This window comes from Rhincodon typus, chromosome 11 (assembly GCF_021869965.1).
Source record: "Rhincodon typus isolate 14 chromosome 11, sRhiTyp1.1, whole genome shotgun sequence".
NCBI lineage: Eukaryota > Metazoa > Chordata > Chondrichthyes > Orectolobiformes > Rhincodontidae > Rhincodon > Rhincodon typus.
Window position 1 is genome coordinate 74,066,622 of NC_063342.1, and position 22,051 is coordinate 74,088,672.

Below are 22,051 nucleotides of genomic sequence, written 5' to 3' on the forward strand. Positions count from 1 at the left end.
GCCTGGCCTGTGTTCCTCCAGCTCCACACTGTGTTATCACTGGATGTAATTTGTCTTGTGCAATTTACTTGATTTCCTGGTTTGAAGCAGTTTTATTGCTTCTATTATCACTTGGTGTAAGTACATGCAGACTTATTCATGTTCTGCTTGATGTTTGACCACATTAATTCATGAATTTGCTTTGTAACATTGGAAGGCTGGGACACTTCAAAGAGCTTCACTTCCAGCTGCATTCGCAAACTGTCAACAAACCCAGCTCTGACTGCCTTCCTATTGAAGTGGTGCGAGGCCTGAATTGCTCTCAATAAAGGCCGGGTAGAATTTGATTTAAACTTGCATGCCGTTGCCACAGCAACCGGCTTGACGTCAGCCATTTTGAGTGGCATACTCCATTGTAAGGGAGCCGGAAGAAGTTATTCTTGTATCATCTCCATCTCTTTATTGTCCCACTTCCTGGAGATTTCTCCCACTTTGTTTTTTAATCGTGTTGAAGGGTCGGGCTGAAATCCGAAAGGACTTTGATCATTCCCATTCCTCTGGCCTGCTTTGAAAGCTCAAACCAAATACCAGTGAAGGATGCTCACGTTGTGTGGAGTTGTCTGTGTCAAAGTGTGAGAGATCTCCAGTTCTGAGGAAGGCTCACTGGACCCGAAATGTTAACTCTGATTTATTTTTCTCTTCACAGATGCTGCCAGACCTGCTGAGCTTTCCCAGCAACTTCTGTTTTTGTTCTTGATTTACAGCATCCGCAGTCCTTTCGGTTTTTAATGTGAGAGATCTCCACTCAGGGATGGAGTCTGTTTATCCATGTTTATTCCTCTCAGCTTGTTACATATCCACAAGTGGGGGTAAAACGCTGATTTTTACAGGCAGGAAGTGTGCCCCATCTCCCCCTCTACTGGGATCTTCCAGGCATCAATATCCACGTTCCATATTGTGAAGGCACCCAGGCAATATTTACTCTCTGAAAACCACGACACCATCCAACCTCTGCTCATCACTTGGGAATTAGTGGTATTATCGCAGGACTATTAATCCAGAGACCCAGATAAAGTTCCAGGGACCTGGGTTCGAATCCTGCCATGGCAGATGGTGGAATTTGAATTCAATAAAATATCTGGAATTAAAAATCTAATGATGACCATGAATCGATTGTCAGGAAAAACCCATCAGGCTCACTAATGTCCTTCAGGGAAGGAAACTGCCATCCTTACCTGGTCTGGCCTACATGTGACTCCAGACCCGCAGCAATGTGAACTCCGGGCAGTAAATGCTGCCTGGTCAGTGACGCCCTCATCCCGTGAATGAAAAAAGGAAAAAACTCTTTTTCCAGCTTGGACTGGGGGGGCTCTGGAGATCAGTGCCCATGGGCAGCAGAAAGCTCCTGTGCCCAGGTTGTACAGGATGTTGGTGAGGCCTCTTCTGGAGTACTGCGTCCAGTTCTGGCCTCCCCATTATAGGAAGGATATCGTTAAACTGGAGAGGGTTCAGAAGAGATTTACCAGGATGTTGCCGGGAATTGGAGGGTTTGAGTTATAAGGAGAGGCTGGATAGGCTGGGATTTCTTTAACACTGGAGTGTAGGAGTTTGAGGGGTGACCTTATAGAGGTTTATAAAATCATGAGAACTATAGCTAAGGTGACAAGGCTAGGCTGGGAGAGTTCAAGACCAGAAGGTATATTTTTAAGGGGGAATGATTTAAAATGGCATGAGGGGCAATTTTTTTACACAGAGAGCAGTTCGTGTGTGGAATGAACTTCCAGAGGAAGTGATGGATATGGGTACAGTTACAATGTTTAAAGGCCTTTAGATAAATTCATAAATAGGAAAGGTTTGAAGGGATATGGGCCAAGAGCAAGAAGGTGGGACTAGATTAGTTTGGGATTAAGGTTGGCATGGACTGGTTGGACTGAAGGGTCTGTTTCCGTGCTGTATGACCCTATGACTCTATGATTTGCCATGTTCCTGCAGAGTGTATACCATTGTTTACAGCATGCCCCTGTCAGCGTGAGTGAGCACGGTACACCGCACACAGGAGGGTGTGTGCCAGGAATCTGCATGGTACGCTTCATGGGCAACCGCTGCCTGTCACTTAATTGCAGCTACAAATGTAACGCTGTCAGCATAGTGCTCCTGCCCCTCACACATCTACCATGCTCTGTACTTAAACATAAAAGGAGGTACAAAACTCACCATTGGGTTACTGACCCTTCATCAGAACAAGGAGTATCTGACAGCTTCTCACCAAAGGCTTGCACTGGACAAGGATATGACCGTAATAGATGGCCTTTTGAGTTGAGGCCACCTTTTAAATGCACCCTGCCCCCCACGTGCCTCTCCCAGTCAGAATAGCTAACGTGGGCTCCTCTCTTGGGCAGGCCTATACGGCCTGGAGCAAGCTTCACCCTGAGAGTGTGTGTACTGAAGACCAACAAGCCAGACTGAATAGGACCGACAGGAGTCTCGAGCAGATCGACAAGGCGAGGCTTCACTGAAAGGGTGTGCACAAAGAATCAGCTCAGTGATGAAGGAGCCAAGTTAGGGCAGAGGTTTGTGATCACTGGAGTTATGAGGAAATTGAGGTGCATGCACAGTCAGCACAGCGAACACAATTTATTCTTGTTATTGCCAAACGGGCTAATGTTGTGTACAACATGTAAACCTACCAAACAGGATCCAATCAGTGATGGTCAGGAGATCTAACCCCTCCAAAATATTCTGACAATTATTAGCAACACCTTCCCCCCCTCTCAGGAAACTGATTCTTTGTCACTCGTCCGATTAAGATCTCCCGTCTGATCTTCCAGACCAGCCCAAAAAAAATTGCACCAGCTCTGTTTCTCCCTCCACCGATACTGCCTGACCTGCTGAGTTTCTCCAGCACTTTCAGCCTTCATTTCAGACTCGCAGCCACAAAGGCTTTTTTGCTTCGGAACATGTCTTGAGGACACGGTCACAGATGGCAAAATGGAGCAGAAACATTACCACAATTTGAAGAAACTTTCATGTCACTTGTCTCCTCAGAAGCACAAACCTGTCTTTTTTTTTTACCAATTGTCATTCAGCTCAGTCATTGTTATGTTCATAACAGGCTGTGTCTCGTGACTCAATTCAGCTCAGTGAACCTGAGGAATTTTGTCAGTCCAGTTTAACGAAGACATATCATCCTGAATGTTGAGATAACACAGTGTAGAGCTGGAGGAACAGAGCAGGCCAGGCAACATCAGCGGAACAGGAAAGTTAACTTTTCAGCTCGGGACCCTTCATTTCTTCTTCAGACTCCAGCATCGGCAGTTCTTACTATCTCATCCTGAATGTACTCTTCCTCCTCTCTGGAAGGACTGACCGCAACAGGATCTTATTCATGAGATAGCCAACTTTTGGCAATATCTGTTTCATGGTTCAGAGGTTAGACACCCCTCTGTATCCTTTCGGTTGTGAGAAAATGCTGGAGTTCATGATAAAAGATTTAACAGCATGCACTTGGAGAGCAGTGACAGGGTTGGACAGTCAGCGTGGGCTCACGAAATGGGAAATCGTGCAATTGACAGCAATTTTTCGATGAGTAACTATTACAGTTAATAAGGGTGAGCCAGTGGATGTGGTTTACTTTGACTTTCAGAAGGCTTTGATAAGGTCCTATTTAAGAGCTTAGCAAGTCCAATTAAAGCACATGGGACCAGGGGGTGGTGTGCTGAGATGAGTAGAGAGCTAACTGGCAGACAGGCAACAAAGCAACGGAAGAAATGAATCATTTTCTCAGGGATAGGGCAGTGACTAGTGGGGTACCCAGGAGTCAGAGCTTGGACCCCAGCTATCCACAGTAAATGTTCATGATTCAGATGACGGAACTAAATATGATATCCCCAAGTCTGCAGATGACACAAAACTGGGTGGAAGGGTGAACTGTGGGGTGGATGAAGAAACGCTTCAGTCTGATTTGGATAACTTGAGCGAGTGGGCAAACGCATGGCAGATGCAGTATAATGCGAATAAATATGAGGTTATCCACTTGGTAGCTAAAACAAGAAGGTGGATTATTATCCTAATGGGAAAAGGGAAGGTGCAGTGAGACCTCAGTGTCCTTGAGCACTAGTCACTGAAAGTAAGCATGTGGGTGCTGCGGGGGGTGAAGACGGTAAATGGGATGTTGGCCTTCATAGCAAGAGGATTTGAGTACAGAAGCGAGTGATTGTACAGGGTGAGACAACACCCTGGGTATTGAGTACAGTTTGGGTCTCCTTACCTGAGGAAGGATGTTCTGGCTACAGAAGGAGTGCAGCAAAGGTTTACCAGACTGATCCCTGGAATGGCAGGACTGGTGTATGAAGAGGGACTGGATCGATTAGGACTATATTCACCAAAGTTTAGAAGAATGGGGGGGCTTATCTTGTAGGAACCTATAACATTCTGCCAGAATTGGATGTGAAAAACACAGGAAGGACATTCTCAATGACTGGGGAGTCCAGAACCAGGGATTATAGTCTAAGGATATGGAGTAGGCCATTTGAGAGTGAGATGAGGAGAAATTTCTTCACCCAGAGAGTTGTGAGTCTGTGGAATTCTCTGTCACAGAAAATGTTGAGGCCAAAACATTGAATGTTTTCAAGAAAGAGAGTCAGATATAGTTTAGGAGCAAACTACTACAAATGCTGGCATCTGTACTGAAAACAAAAAATGCAGGAAGTCACAGCAGGTCAGCCAGCATCTGTGGAGAGAGAGCAAGCTAATGTTTCAAGTCTAGATGACTTGTCATCAGAGCTTCATCAGATATAATTCTTAGGGCTAAAGGATTGAAAATCTGGGAACAAACGGGGGAACAGGATACCAAGTTGGATGATCAGCTATGGCCTACTCCTGCTCCAATTTTTTATATTTCTATGTTTCTCTTAGTAATTTCCTCCTTTTTTAACTCTCCCTCTCCTTCTCTTCCTCCATCCTCATTCTCTTACACCTCATTCCTCCTCTTCCTCCACCTACTCCTTCCTCTACTCCCCTCACTCCTCCTCTTACTCACTCCATCCTTCTCTTACCGCCTGCCATCTTCCTCCTCCCTCCTTCTCTCACTCCTGCTCTCCCCTTTCTCTTGCTCTCACCCCAACCCCCTTCTCTCATTCCCCTTGCTCCGTGGTCTGTCAGCTGAGTAGGAAATATGTTGGTTCCTTTCAGACAGGGTATTAACCATCCAACGTACCAACATCACGAAAAGCAGATTGTCCACTCATCAGTGCATTGAGTATAGGGGTTGGGAGATCATGTTGCAGATGTACAGGACATTGGTGAGGCCACTTTTGGAAAACTGCATTTAATTCTGGCCCCGCTGCTGTAGGAAGTATGTTGTGAAACTTGAAAGGGTTCAGAAAAGATTTGCAAGGATGTTGCCAGGTTTGGAGGGTTTGAGCCATAGGGTGAGACTGAATAGGCTGGGGCTATTTTCTCTGGAGCATTGGAGGGTAAATCGGTTTACAAAATCATGAGGGGCAATGATAGGGTGAATAGCCAAAGTCTTTTCCCCAGGTTGATGAGAGGGGAAAGATTTAAAGGAGATCTAAGGGGCAACGTTTTCCACACGGAGGATGGTGTGTGTATGGAATGAGCTGCCAGAGGAAGTGGTGGAGGCTGGTACAATTACAACATTTAAAAGGCATCTGGATTGGTATATAAATAGGAAGGATTTAGAGGAATATGGGCCAAATGCTGGCAAATGGAACTAGATTAATTTAGGATATTTGGTCGGCACGGACGAGTTGGACCGAAGGGTCTGTTTCCATGCTGTATGACTCAATGACTGTATAATGCGCTGATGTGCATGAGATCTTGCTGTGCACACGTTGGATCCTCACCATTAGCAAGGAGGATCGAGAGCTGACACAGTCTGAACTGGGTCTTGTTTTGTTACCTATCGAACACCGGCCAGTAAAATTTTACTTCAAAATAGCTTGCTTTCCCAGGGCAGTTTGCACTGCTTGCTGCTGCTCCCAGCTGGTTATGTAAAGTGTGTGTGTAAAGCTGACTATGATCAGCACAGCCTGCACACAGCACTGCTGATAACAGAGTGAAGGACAGCAACTGGTGAACTGCCGTACAGTGCCTGAGAGACCACCATCACCAAAATTTGCTGCAGCTTTAGTATTATTTTGTTATTTTTGGCAGGCTGAGCAGCTGTGGCACTTGGGTGTGTCTGTTGAAATCGAAGTTTTTAAGGTTTTTAAGGAGCAGACCCGTTTGCAGCAGGCTCGATGACATTCAGAGTCCCCCCAGTCTGGCTCTGCACACCAGCAGTCAGGTAATGAACAACGAGGGGTATTTTCAGGGGCCTGAGGGTGAGCTGAGGAGCATATTATTAAGCCGGAGAGAGTTCAGAAGAGATTTACCAGGATGTTGCCGGGTGTGGAAGGTTTGGATTATCAAGAAAGGCTGGGACATTTTCTCACTGGAGCGTGGGAGGTTGAGAGGTGACCTTATGGAGGTTTATAAAATCATGAGGGGTATAGATAGGGTTAATTGTAGCTTTCTTTTCTCTAGAATGGGGCCTTTTCAAGACTAGGGGACACATTTTTAAGGTGAGAGGAGAGAGATTTAAAAAAGACATCAGGGCCAAATTTTTTACACGGGGTTGGTTTGCGTGTGGAATGAACTTCCAGAGGAAGTGGTGGATATGGGTACAATTGCAATGTTTAAAAAACATTTAGATAAGGACATGAATAGGAAAGGTTTGGAGGGATATGAGCCAGGAGCAGGCAGGTGGGATTAGGGTCCACATGAATTGGTTGGACCGAAGGGTCTGTTCTGTTCTGTATGATAGATGTGCTCTATGACAGATGTCTAGTCTCCGGACCCCCGGATGTGTTTGTTCAGTTTTCTGTGATATGTTGAGGTCCTGGTGGGTAATAAAACGGATTGGACAATTAATTTCGCATCCGGCCAAGTGGTGAGAATTAATTTTTAAAAAAGATTTGAACTTTAATTTCACTTTTAAAATGTGGAGGAGAGATCTGACAAATGGGCAGCTCTTGCAAAAGGCTAGCCCAAGCACAAAGGGGCTGAATGGCTTCCTTTGTGCTGAATGGTTCAAAAACACAATAAATATTCACCTCCTGTGGCAGCGGCTGAATAAGAAGCTGGCCAGAGGAGGGGTTAAGGAGGTTTTCGAAGATGTGTTGCGAGGTTAAGAATTTCAGGATGGGGTTGGTGTGTTGGAGGCTGTAAGACTGATATTAAAAGGATTGACCGAATGTCAAACACAGCAGTAAGATCAGCCTGGAGAGCACTGCGCTAACGATGTGGCAAATCCTTAAATTGGGAACGTGTTTTCTCAAATTCGCAGGGATTCAGGACCGGAAAGGTGTAGGAGACGGGCAAGTGGGACGTACTGAGTATGGGTAGCAGAGGGTGACAGGAATCAGCGTGACTGCAGGGGTGGGTAAGGGAAGTGAGTTTGATGGGGGCGAGTTTGTTTAGTATTTGGAGATGTGTTCGAAGCTGGGAATTTGGACACAGGCACCGCCGATGAGATGAGTTACATAGGGTTCGAAGCTCAGTTCACACTGACTTTTCGGGTAAGAGGCAATGGGCCCTGAAAGAATTAATGTTGAAATGATGTTAATTTCCACCCAATGCGATGATGTTGCACAGTGTGGAGAACTGCACACTCTAACATGTAGACAGACATGCCATCTCTATCCTGACTGTCTTTGTAATTATGGCTAACTAATCAATGTAATGAGTACTTGTTGTTATCATTGCAATAACCCACACTTATTGTTGTTAAAACAAGTGCCTCCTCTCTCCATGATTCAATAGTGATTATGCTCTGCTATTGGTAATTTGACAGGTCCATACACTCAGCATGGGAAGGAAGGGCTGGTGAGACACTGCTGGAGTGGTTATGTTATTGAACTAATAATCTGTAAAATAAAATAACACAGAAGATTAGTCACCCGAAATGTTAACTCTGCTCTCTGTCCACAGATGCTGCCAGACCTGCTGAGTTTCTCCAGCAATTTCTGTCTTTGTAAAATAAGCTGTAAATCCTGACCTAATGCTGTGGAGGTTTCTGATCCCACTAAGACTCAATTTAATGAAGGGAAGCGGTGACATCCACTGCCACATTGAGACTGCTGTGCACTGCAGGGATGGGGCTGCAGCATATTAAAGAATCATAGAATCCCTACAGTGTGAAAGCAGGCCATTCTGTCCATTTAGTCCACACCAACCCTCCTAAGAGCATCCCGCCCAGACCCACCTCCTTACTATATCCCTGTAAACCTACATTTCCCAAGGTTAATCCATCTATCCTGCACATTGCTGGACACTATGGGCAATTTAGCATGGCCAATCCCCCCTAACCTGCACATCTTGGACTGTGGGAGGAAAGCGGAGCATCCGGAGGAAACCCACACAGACATGGGGAGAATGTGCAAACTCCACACAGACAGTTGCCCGAGGGTGGAATTGAACCTGGGTCCCTGATGCTGTTAAATCTGTAAATCTGGCCTAATGCTGTGGAGGCTGAGGTTTCTGATTCCAACAAGACTCAATTTAATGAAGGGAACGTTGGAAGTGGTGGCATCCACATTGAGACTGCACACTCCAGGGACTGAGCTGCAGCATGATATTTTGATCTTGGTGATAAGGTTCTATTTTATTTCTATAAGTTTCTGCTAACCATTTCAGTTTGTTTCTGGGCTGTTTACCCTGTTTAAAGTTTTGCATTGAGAGAGTAGCATAGTGGGAGTGTCCCAACCTCTGAGCCAGGAGGCCTGTGTTCAAGCCACGCTTGCTCTAGAGATGTGATTGACTGAATTAACTATAAAGGAGGGTTGGAGCTTCTACCCTGCCACAAGCTGCCCACAGTTGGTACCACACCATACAACAGCAGTGACCATCATGACAATAAGCTGCACAAGAGCAGGATAATCCTCGGTTTATTTCCAGTTTGTCCCATTTGGCGCAGGATTGAATGTTTTGGGGTTAACTGCTCAACTAAGAAACTAATCAGTTTGCATTCCTGTCTCCAATAATTCCAGTTGGAAGCCATTTGTGAGCAGACATATTAGCTGCAGGCATTTTAGAGTTAACTGTGATATTCTTGCTTTGGTGGACAGTCAGATGCTGGAAGCTGTAATTTGTTGGCTTCAGTGTTCATTAACAGAGGTGTGACTGTGAAACTCCAGAATTAGGGATCACAGTCTAAGGACACTGGGTGGGCCATTTAGGACTGAGATGAAAAGAAATTTATTCACCCAGAGTCATACAGCATGGAAACAGACCCTTCGGTCCAACCAGTCCACACTGACCAGACATCCCAAACTTAGCCAGTTCCACCTGCCTGCACTTGGCCCATATCCCTCCAAACATTTCTTATTCTTGTACTTATCCAAATGTCTTTTAAATGTTGTAACTGTACCTGCATCCACTACTTCCTCTGGAAGTTCATCCCACATACGAACTATTCTCTGTGTAAAAAAGTTGCCCCTTATGACTTTTTAAAATCTTTCTCCTCTCACCTTAAAACTATGTCCCCTAGTCTTGAAATCTTCCACCATAGGGAAAAGACATCTGCCACTCGCCTTATCTATACCCTTCATGATTTTATAAACCTCTATAATACATGCCTCAACCTCCTAGGCTCCAGTGTTAAAAGTCCCAATCTATCCAGCCTTTCCTTAGAACTCAAACCTTCCATTCTCAGCACATCCTGGCAAATCTTTTCTGAACTCTCTTGAGCTTAATAATATCCTTCCTATAACAGACAGAACTGGACACAGTACTCCATAAGAGGCCTCACCAATGTCCTGTACAACCTCAACATGACGTCCCAACTCCTATACTCAAAGGTCTGAGCAATGAAGGCAAGCGCGCTAAACACCTTCTTAACCACCCTGTCTACATGTGACGCAAACTTCAAAGACTTATATGCCTGATGACCCTGTGGAATTCTCTGCCACAGAAAGTGGTTGAGACCAAAACATTGAAAGTTTTCAAGGAGTTAGATATAGCTCTTAGTGCTAAAGGGATCAAAGAATATGGGGCGAAAGTGGGAACAGGGGACTGAGTTGGATGATCAGCCTGAGTGGCCTACTCCTGCTGCTATTCTCTATGTTTCGATGTAACATGAGCTTCAGGTTCAGGCTCCTCACATAGAGCGAGGTCTTCAACAGGCAACATTTTTAAGGGCCTTTGAAACTTGGAAGTTCTCATGGTAAAACTATGCACATCAATTTTCTCAGGGATGCTGTAAGAATCAAACATCAGACATGCTTCACTCACATTGCAATGACATAGTACTTACTAGTTACTTCCATCACATCTGACTTAAAGGATAGTCTCTTTGTATACCTCAGGCTAGACTTGAGAGTAAGTTCACACAGTTGCCTGTTATGTGGTTCAGTACAATACTGGAAACTGATAACATCCTCTAACAAGTAGCTCTTTATATCCTGATGGGTTGACACTTCCAGGAATTAACTGCGACTTTTTTTAAAATTCCAAGACATAGGTGTCTTTGTCAGGATGTTTGTGGATGTGGTGCCAATCAATCTGGGCTGGTTTGTCTTAGATGGTGTCAAGCTTCTTGAGGGCAGTTACTTGCTGCAGTATTCCTAGCCCTACAATCTGCTCTTGTAGCCACTGTGTTTATGTGGTGAATCCTTGAGTTTCTGGTTAATGGTAACCCCCATGATGTTGATACTCAGGGATTTGGTGTGAACATCCTGGGGATCACCATTGATGAGAAACTTAACTGGAGCAGTGGTGAGTAACTCACCCCCTGACTCCCGAAAGCCTGCCCACCATCTACAAGGCACAAATCAGGAGTGTGATGGAATACTCCCACTTGCCTGGATGGGTGTAGGTCCAACAACATTCAAGAAGCTTGACACCATCCAGGACAAAGCAGCCCGCTTGATTGGCACTACACCCACAAGAATCCACTCCCTCCACCACCAAAGTTCAGTATCCAGTGTGTGTACTATCTACAAGATGCCCTGCAGAAATTCACCAAAGATCCTCAGACAGCACCTTCCAAACCCACAACACTTCCATCTAGAAGGACAAGGGCAGCAGACATATGGGAACATCATCCCCTGCAAGTTCCCCTCCAAGTCACTCACCATCACGACTTGGAAATATATTGCCATTCCTTCACTGTCGCTGGGTCAAAATCCTGGAACTCCCTCCCTAATAGCATTGCGGGTCAACCCACAGCAGGAGGACTGCAGCGCTTCAAGAAGGCAGCTCATCACCACCTTCTCAAGGGCAACTACAGACAGGGCAATAAATGCTGGGCCAGCCAGCAATACCCACATCCCACAAATGAATAAATTTAAAAAAAATTACAAATACATTTAACACAATTAAGTATCTGAAGCTGCTTTAACAGCGTGAAATTTGACCTGAGCCACATAAAATGAGATCAGGTCAGATGGTCAAAAGCTTGAACAAAAGGGGAGGTCTGATGAAGTGTCATGAAGGAAGAAAGGAATAGAAGTTATGACTAGAGTTTCTGATGGGAAATCCAGAGCTTAAGGTGAGAGCAGCTACCACTACCAGGTGGAGTGATAGAAATTAAACAACCTGAAGAGGACTGAAGCAGGTATCTCAAAGGATTGAGAAAGTGGAAGAGCTTTCAGAGACAGGAAAGAGACAAGATGATTTGAAAAAGAGGTTGGGAATTTTAAACTCGAGGTATTGTCTGACTGGGAGCCAGTGTTGGTCAGTGATTTGCAGGGGCTGATGGGTGAACAGGGACCAGGCACAAGTTCAGATGTGGACAACAGAATTTTGGATGACCTAGAGTTTACAGAATGTGGGGGATCCAGCCCAGAGGACAGTCCAAAGGGAACAAAGGTATGGATGAGGGGTTTAGCAGCAGGCGAACTGAGACAGGGGTGGGGTACAATTCTGGAGGTGGAAGAGATGGCATTGAAATACGCAGTCAGATATTTGCTGCAGGGTCAAATATGGCACAAGGATTGTAAGTAGTCTGGTTCAGCTTACGTTGTCAGGGAGGGGGTTGAAGTCAATGATGGGGGAGCAGAGTTCGTGTCAGGACGGGCTTCTGTATTCCTAATGTTAAACTGTAGGGAATTTGTGACCCCCAAGAGCTGACATGTCAGGCGAACAGTTTAGAGAGAAGGGCACAAGAGAGATGGCAGTTGGTAGGAGCCGGGTGTTGTGTTTACTTGCAAAATGACATTGTGTCTTTGGCCCAACACTAAGTGATAGTGTGTATTTGTGAAACAGAATGGGGGGGGTGGGGGGAGGGGGTCAGGAATACATCCTTGGGGGGCACTTAGAAAATGGGTGCAGCAGTAGGCCATTCGGCTCTTCGAGCCTGCCTCACCACTCAATATGACCATAGCTAATCGTGCAATCTCAGTACCCCACTCCCATTTTGTCTCCATATCCCTTGATTCCTTTAGCTGCAAAGGCCACATCCACTCCGTCTTGAATATATCTAATGAACTCGCCCCAACAGCTTCCTGTGGGAGAGAATTCCACAGATTCACAACTCTCTAGGTGACGAAATTCCTCCTCATCTCAGTCCCGAATGGCTTACCCCTTATTCTTAGACTGGTACACTTTGTTCTGGACTTCCCCAGCATCGGGAACATTCTTCCCACATCTAGCCTATCCTAGCCTATCAGGATTTTATATGTTTCTATGAGATCCCCCCTCTCATTCTAAATTCCAGTGAGTACAAGCCCAGTTGATCCAGTCTTTCTTCATAGAAACAGAAAGAGACATTTTCTCTTTGATTCCTGTTCGTGAATCTGTCCACTATGTACACTGATGTGTTATTCCCAATGCCATAAGCTCTTGTTTTATGCAGTGACCCTTGATGTAGCACCTTGTCAAATGCTCTTTTGATCTGCAGGTGCATATCAAAGTCTGGCCCTCCTGTCCCACTCGAATCCTTACTGCCTGTTTTCTCTATTTATCGTATCTTTCAATGCTGATCCCTCAATCACACTGTTCACATTTAAATTTAAAGACCTTCTCTAAATCGCTTCCACATTGTTCCCATGCACCCCCATCACATTGTCAATGATAAAAAAGAAACATGAAACATTGCTCCAGCTATTATCCTTGAGCCATGCCTCAGGACCCATACTGAAATTAAGTAAAGACCTTGAGCCTCCATTAGTGAGGTGGAACAGTGGCTCAGTGGTTAGCACTGCTGCCTCCTTGCACCAGGGACCTGGGTTCAGTTCCAGCCTTGGGTGACTGTGTGTGTTTCCTCCTGAAGTCTGGATTGGCTATGCTAGATTGCCTATAGTGTCCAGGTTAGGTGGACTAGCCATGGGAAATACAGGGTTACAAGGATAGAGTAACAGAGGTTGAGTCTGGGTGTGATGCTCTTCCAAGGATCTTCAGACTTTTTGGGACAAATGGCCTACTCCCAGATTGTAGGGATTCTATTCTATGAATTCACTATGTATTCTGAAAGTGCACACTCTTTGATTAAAATAAAACTATTCACTATTTCCTTATTCCTTTATAAAAACAAGCATTGAAGTTCATAAATCCACTAGAAAGGAGAGATTGTGAAATGGGTCATGCAGCAGTAATTCTGAAATGATAACTCTCAGAAATATGCTCGTACTAAAGTGAAATAGCAAGCACTCTTTCTTTTAACATTGTAGTCAGAGCTTTCCAAGTATTTCGAGGGCATGCATTTCTAATGGCCTGATGGCTTGATTACTCCTAATGACAGATTTCTTAACAGTTACTATGAGCTTGTCAGTTCCAATGACTTTATGGACATTCATGGCTAATTTTAACAACCCCAAATGGCACTTTACCTGTCCCAAAGGGAACCTTTCTTCCCCCAGTGATGTCCCAGGACCATATCCAAAAATATACTTGTGGAGAGAAAGCAGAGTTAATATTTCACTGGACTCAAAGCATTAACCCTGCTTTCTCTCTGCAGATAAGATCGTAAGATAAAGGAGCAGAATCAGGCCATTCGGCCCATCAGGTCTATTCTACCACTCGATCATGGCCGAAATGTTTCTCAACTCTCCTGCCTTCTCCCCATAACCTTTGATCCCCTTACCAATCACGTTGCTGCCAGACCTGTTGAGTCTCTGCAGCAATTTCTGTTTTTGTTTCTGACTTCCAGCATTTGCAATTCTTTGTTTGATTTTAAGATACTCTATCTTCCCAAAAGAATACTCCACCTTTCCAATAGTGGGGCCTTGGGTAGTGTTGCCAAACAGAGAGACCTAGGGGTTCAGGTACATAATTCTTTGAAAGCTGCGTCACAGGTAGACAGGGTGGTTAAGAAGGCACTTAGCACGCTTGCCTTCATTACTCAGACCATTGAGGAAAGAAGTTGGGATATTGTTTGCAGTTGCACAGGACATCGGTGAGGCCACTTTTGGAGTTCTGCGTACCATTCTGCTCATGCTGTTATAGGAAGGATACTATTAAATTGGAGGGAGTTCAGAAAAAAATTAACAGAATGTTGCTGGGACTCAAGGGTTTGAGTTATAAGGAGAGGCTGAATTGGCTGGGACTTTTTCACCTGGAGTTTGGAGGTTGAGAGGCGACATTTTAGAGATTTATAAAATCATGAGTGGTATAGATAAGGTGAATAGCTAAGATTTTTTCCATAAAGAACTAATGCAAAACTAGGGTATATGTTTTTAAGGTGAGAGGAGAAAGATTTGAAAGGGACAACCTTTTCACACAGAAAATGGTTCATATGTGGAATGAACTTCTAGGGGAAGTGGCAGATGCAGGTATAGTTACACCATTTAAAAGACATTTGGACAGTTACATGAATGGGAAAGGTTTTGAGGGATATGGGCCAAACACAGGTACATTGGTCTAGTTTGATTTGGGAAACTTGCTCGGCATGGCCTGGTTGGACCAAAGAGTCTGTTTCCGTGCTGTATGGCTCCATGGCTCTATAACCCCAGCAGCTTGAGACCTTACCCTATAAAACCTGAATTTAGCAAGTCATATATTTGGACATCCCAGGAGGAAAGTTTGGATCAGCACAAGTTGACATTGATATGCATAGTCACCTCTGGGAACCACACTTGTGCAATTTAGCTATTTAGATTAAATTCAAATCAGACAAGTCTGTTCTGATCATTCAAGATCTTACAATGGGCTGTACATCTGTCTTGTCCTTTCCATAATGAGAAAGGTATGATGTGTGAGCCTATGGAGAACAAAGCACTACGTGCGATTTAAGTGCGAACATGCAAACGTGTGATTTAAGTGTAGCTTCTAACATGTGCAGAGGAATCACACTGTGAGTCTGACTGATAATCTTATTCTGGAAACCAATTCAATTCTTAACACAGTCAGGATTATTCAGGATATGCTAACCAATTGCAGAATCACATCTAATTTTGAATTTTGATTTCTTCAGAACAATGTAGAATTTAATTTGCATTTTGTCCTTTGTGTGTTAAGAAAGGGGAGACGTGAATCTAATTTGATTTGTGAAGTTGTTCTTGGGAGCCTGGTGCCATTACGTTTGGAGGTCTCTTCATTTATATGCATTTTTAGTGAGGTTTAGTGAGGTGAAGAGATGCAGTCAGTCAATCATTTTGTGTGTGCCAGAGAGTGGAAGCCTACAGGGTTAAACTCTAGCAAGATTTCCAGCAGTGGTGCTGAATACTGAGTTTAGGGAACTCATGTGGTTGCTCAGAAGTTAAAGTAATGGCGAGTTTAATTTGCAGTTTCCTTTTTTAGTGTCTTATGTACGTGCTGAAATTCACTGAAGGAAATCAGCAGTGCCAATCTCAGCAAGGACCTCAGAGCTAGTGGAAATAGTGGTGAACCTTCACTGGGGTTTGGTGTTTGTAAGGATATTGCTGGGATGAAAGGAATAGTGTGAGTTTTAATCCTTCCCTGATAATGACATCTTTCTAATCTCTCTATCACGGTTTTCATGTCCAAGAAGGATTTTATTCTTAGTGATAAAGATACACTGGCAGCCTCTTGTGAATGTGTTCACTAAATGATCTCCACGTTTTAGAAAAAGACCCAAAGATAGGATGTGGTTTCTGTCCAAAATCGGCCCTGACCAGTTTTAATATCAACTGGGATTGTAACAGTGTCCTGAGGTTTACAAGGCTGGCTCAGCGTGGTCCGACTCAGTTCACTGTCTGCAGCTATGGGTTCAAGGGGCATGCTGCTTGATACTGTCTGCCAGTCGTCGTCCCACATACCTGGCATCACAGTAGCACTGAAATTCATATAACACATTTTTAGTGTGGAAGCGATCTGCCTTTTAGGTTTGACAGCAGTATCCTGTTGGTGGTGAAAACCACTCGTGTTTATTGCAAAATAGCAATAGCAACTTGTAAGTAACATAATCTCAACATTACTATCCAGCAAATTTCCCATTTTGTATCTAAGAGCTTCAAGTGTTTTCAATTCCACTAAGAGACTCCTCTAACTCTGTGAAAAGAAATCAGAGTTAATGTTTCGGGTCCGGTTCTGTGGAAGGGTCACCAGACCCGAAACATTAACTCTGATTTTTTCTTCACAGGTGCTGCCAGACCTGCTGAGCTTTTCCAGCAACTTCTGTTTTTGTTAAAGAAGGAAACCAAGTGGTTCTTGACTTGATACAGTGCAGTATTTCAAGCCTGCACATTAGTTTGTTCCCTAAGATAGATTTTGTTAAGAGCAGCAGGTTAGAGTAGCTTGGGTTACAATATTTTGATCCCAAGGGGAGTTGGGAGTTGTGAACAAATGGCCAAAAACAGCTGATGGATCCCAGAACTCCAGCCCAACTTAACCCCCTTATCATTTTTGAGTTCTGTTACCCTACCCCCAGTGAGATCAGTGTTCTGAATGTTACCTCATTTAACCTGAATTCACATAAACAGAGTAATTGTAACATTCATCTGACTAACAGACACTAGTGAGGATTCAACTGACTACTGGCCATTGCTGTCATACCAGAAAGGATTAATTGACATCAACTGGTCAAGGAGATAAAGGACTGAACACCGAGAACACTGGAGAAACTCAGCAGGTCTGGCAGTATCCGAGCAGAGAGAGAACCAGAGTTAATGTTCCGAGAATTGAGCTGAAGAAGAGTCATACTGGATTTTAAAGGTTAACTCTATTTCTTTCTCCACAGATTGTGTCAGACCTGCTGAGTTTCTCCAGAGTTCTCTGCATCCGTTTCAGATCTCCAACATCTGCAATGTTTTGCCTTTATTCATGGATAATAAATTATTGCTCCTGGGAGGATCTTGCAATGTCTGCAGTGGTACATTTTACAGCTTGGGACGGCACAGTGGATAGCACTACTGCCTCACAGGACCAGCAATCTGGGTTCGATTCCAGCATTAGGCTACTATCTGTGTGGAGTTTGCTCATTCTCCCTGAGTCTGTGTGGATTTCCTCCCACAGTCCAAAGATGTACAGGTCAGGTGGATTGGCTATGGGAAATGCAGGATTACAGGGACAGGGTGAGATGCTCCTCAGAGGGTTGGTATGGACTTGATGGGCTAAAAGGCCTCTTTTGGCACTGTAGGATTCTACCTGAACAGTAACGTATATAGATATTTTCTGATCAGAGAGGGTAAATAGACAGAGTCTTTTCCCTGGGGTGGGGGAGTCAAAAACTGGAGGGCATAGTTTTAAGGTTAAGGGAAAAAATTAAAAGGGGCAACATTTTCACACAGAGGGTGGCACATGTATGGAATGAGCTGGCAGAGGAAGTGATGGAGGCAGGTACAATTACAACATTTAAAAGGTATCTGGATGGGTACATGAATAGGAAGGGTTTAGAGGGATATGGGCTAAATGCTGGCAAATGGGACTAGATTAATTTAGGATATCTGGTAGGCCTGGACGAGTCAGACGAAGGGGTCTGTTTCCATACTGTACATCTCTTTGACCCTATGTTGTTACACACCTCTGGGGCAGGAAGGACTTGAACCCAGGCCGTTTGGCTCAGAGGTAGGACACTACCACGAGAAGACACCTAAAAGGCATATCCAACATACGTTTAGCCCATCTCAGAGATACCAGCTACTCCCCACCGGGGAATTGAACCCCCATCTCCCTCAAAACAGGCAGCTATTCTAACGATTACATGGATGAGGAGTTGCTTGGCTCAGTGATGTGTACATTCTCTTACGGCTAGCATGAAGTCTCAATGTCATTCTGTGGCGTTCCCGTGTATCTGCTGCCCTTGTCCTTCTAGTTGGAATGGGTCACACGTTTGGAAGGTGCTTTTGAAGGAGCTTTGCAGTGCATCCTGTAGATAGTACACACTGCTGTGATTCAACATTGGTAACGGTAAACCCCAGGATGCTGCTAATGGAGGATTCGGCAATGGTGATGTCAATGGTTAGATTCCCCTTGTTGGAGAAAATTGTCCATATTTCAGCCTGGTAGACCTTCTCACAGTCCAAGACTCAGCTATTCTTCACAAGGTTGTTTTTCAGTCCTAAACCAGTTGTGATTTCATGCAGCTACTGCCCTTTTCACCCCATGGGCTTCAAATTTTTTTTTAACCAGACCATTTTGTGGCACTGTATCGCATGCATTCTGGGAAATCCATGCACACCACAACAATAGCATTTCCTGTATCAACCCTCACCATTACCTGGGAGGGTCAGAGGTGACTTAATTAAAACATAGGATCCTGTGGGGACTTGACCAGGTGAACTTGAAAAAGATATTTCCTTTTGTGGGAGAACCTAGAACCGGGGGTCATCGTTTAAAAATAATGGGTCGCCCATTTAAGACAGAGATGAGGAAACATTTTTGTCTCTCAGGGTTTTAAGTCTTTGGAATCCCCTTCCTCAAAAGTTAGCAGATACAAAATCTTGAAATGGTTTTTAGGCAGAGGTATTCTTGATTACCAAGTGGATGAAAGATTGTCAGGGATATGGGGAAGCAGGGAGGTGATGGCCTTGTGGTATTGTCACTGAAGTATTAATCCAGAGACCCAAGTAATGTTCTGTGGACTGGGGTTCAAATCTCACTGTTGGTAGCTGGTGGAATTTGAATTCAATAAAAGCCTAATGATGACTACAAGCTGATTGTCAGGGGAAAACCCATCTGGTTCACTAATATCCTTTAGGGAAGGAAACTGCCATCCTTACTTGGTCTGGCCTACATGTGACTCCAGATCCATAGTGATGTGTTTGACTCTTAACTGCACAAAGTTAGGGATGGGCAATAAATGCCGGCCTAGCCAGGGACACCCTCATCCTGTGAATGAATTTTAAAAAATTGAGGAATCTGGAGTTAAGGTTAAAATCAGATCATTGAAGAGCAGAGCAGGCTCAAGGGGCTGAGAGGCCTGCGTTTATATATTTATATTCTTCAAAACACTCAAGCAAGTTCATCAAACACCAATTTCTGTTTAACAAACCCTTGCTGACTTCCCTTTGTGAGTCAAATTAATTGTGAAAACTGGGCTGCATGGACAAGTTGGGGCCAAAAGGGCCTGTTTCCATGCTGTAAGCCTCTTTGACCCTAAATCTTGTCCAAGTCATCATGTCCTGCCAGGTCACTGATGTTAAACTGGCTGACTTTTGTTTGTCAGACGGTGTAACATTTGCAGTGGTCCGATCCTTTGACCCTTCCCTTGAGTCTAATTTGAGTTGACTGCAAGCCTGTGGAGACCATCCCTGTAAGCTCACAGCCATCACTTCCACATCACATCCCACTAGACCAGCGGCAGATTCCTCATCTCCTGGAGCTCAGTGTGGGAAGTGCAGCCAACGAGGCAGGGAATGGTGGCGTACTTGAAGCCCACAACCTTCTCACCTCCACTGGGATTAAGCTGCCAATGAGGTGGCCCAAGTTTGGCCTTGCCACCCCTGCCACCCTTGCCACCAAGTTGAGGAGGATCGAAAGGCTCCCATTCTGCCAGCGCTGGCATTAACTCAGCTGCTAGTGATCGATCACCATGTGGTGTGCCCGACAGGTATTGACCATGTGGGCAGCCTGTCACCTTGGGGGGTGGGGGAGGGTGGCAGACCCTCATTTGCTGATCAGAGGAAGCACCGACCATGCAAACAAATGAGCTGGGAGCAAGAGCAGGCTACTCACCTCCTCAGTCCTCCAGGATCCTGGCCCTCTGGTGGGGCGCTCCTACTAACAGCAACATCCTCCTCAGTGGCACACCCGAGGACAAGAGATGGCACCCTCTGATTGACCGACCGATAGCTCTCACTGGGCAGGGTCCGAACCCCCAGGTCATGATTCCAGGGGGATGTACACCAATGGCCCTTCCTGTCTGAGGGGCTTCAGTGACCCTTCCCCCGTAAGAGGCACCACCGCTCACTCTCCAGCACCACCCCTGTCCCCAGCAGCTGACAAGCCTCATGAAGATTGTATCCCACACAACGATCTGACAGCCTTTTCAGCACCTCCCCTCAATCAGTACCCAGCAACCGATCAGTCAGAGAGATTTTACAGGGCTAAAAGGGGCCCTTCAGCCCAACATATCTCTCCCATCAAACATCTATCTATTCTAACCCCAGTTTCCAGCATGTGGCCCATATGCTATTGTTTTTCAAATACTTATCTAAATATTTTTAAATGTCATAGAGTCATAGAGCTGTACACCACGGAAACAGACCCTTCAGTCCAACTCGTCCGTGCCAAGCAGATATCCTAATTTAATCTAGTCCCATTTGTCCCACATCCCTCTAAACCCTTCCTATTCATGTACCCATCCAGATGCCTTTTAAATGTTGCAATTGTACCAGCCTCCACCCCTTCCTCTGGCAGCTCATCCCATACACGCACCACCCTCTGTGTGAAAAACGTTACTCCTTAGGTCCCCTTTTAAATCTTAGCCCTCTCACCTTAAACCCATGCCCTGTTGTTTTGAACTCCACTACTTTAGGGAAAAGACCTTGGCTATTCACCCTATCTATGTCCCTCATGATTTTATGAACTTCTATCAGGTCAGTCCTCAGCCTCTGATGCTCCAATCTATTCAGCCTCTCCCTGTAGCTCAAACCCTCCAACCCAGGCAACATCCTTGTAAATCTTTTCTGAACCCTTTCCAGTTTCACAACATCCTTCCTATAGCAGGGAGACCAGAATTGGATGCAGTGTTCCAAAAGTGGCCTAACCAATGTCTTGTGCAGCTATGACATGACCTCCAAACTTCAACACTCAATGTTCTGACCAATAATGGCAAGCATACCAAACGCCTTCCTCACTATTCTGTCCAGCTGTGAATCTACTTCCAAGGAATTATGAACCTGCACTCCTTGGTTTCTTTGTTCAGCAATACTCCCCAGGACCTTACCATTAAGTGCAATGTGTTGAGGGTTTCTGCCTCCAACACTCCTTCAGGCAGTGAATTGCCGGTTCCCACCACCTTCTGAATGGCAAATGTTTCTTCAATTCCTCTCTAAACTTCCTGCTCCTTACCCTAAACCTGTACCCCTGGTTATTGATCGCTGTACTAAGGGGAAAAGTTTCTCCTGATCTATCCTGTCTATGCAGCTTAGAACATTGTACACCTCAATCAGATCTCCGTCAGCTTTCTCTGCTCCAAGGAAAACAACCGCAGTCTGTCTAGTCTCTCTTCATTGTTGAATCACACTATCCACGGAAAGTCCTGGTGAATCTCCTCTGCACCCCCTCCCAGTGCAATCACATCCTTCTATCGAGCAGGTGACCAGAACTGCACACGGTATTCCAGCTCTTTAGATTGTTTATCATGGCTTTGGCCATGTCCTCTTACGTTGTAAACACCGATATAAAGTTGTCAATTACCATCCCAGACACGCTTTCCTCCCCCACCATGAAATCTCCACTGGGCTGGTGCCTAATTGGCCCTAATCACACTGGTAGGTGCTTCACTGTTCAACATCGAAAGAAAACTTTTGAGCACCCTTCAGTTATTGGGTACGACAAGTGACTAAGATATGTGACAACAATATGAAACCACCAAAGCTCCCTGAGTAATAATTAGAGATAGTAGGAACTGCAGATGCTGGAGAATCCGAGACAACAAGGTGCAGGGCTGGATGAACACAGCAGGCCAAGCAGCATCATAGGAGCAGAGAGGCTGACGTTTCGGGCCTAT

At 44.9% G+C, this 22,051-nt stretch overlaps 1 protein-coding gene across 1 annotated transcript in view; it reads left to right on the forward strand.

Annotated features, from left to right (window-relative positions):
- The window catches only part of ppef1 (protein phosphatase, EF-hand calcium binding domain 1), a 95,238-nt gene that overhangs the window by 4,293 nt on the left and 68,894 nt on the right, over positions 1–22,051 (forward strand). The window contains exons 2-3 of the mRNA XM_048602557.1: positions 6,154–6,286; positions 10,698–10,755. Of these exons, the coding sequence (XP_048458514.1) occupies positions 6,154–6,286; positions 10,698–10,755 (191 nt within the window). The remainder of the gene's footprint in view (positions 1–6,153; positions 6,287–10,697; positions 10,756–22,051) is intronic.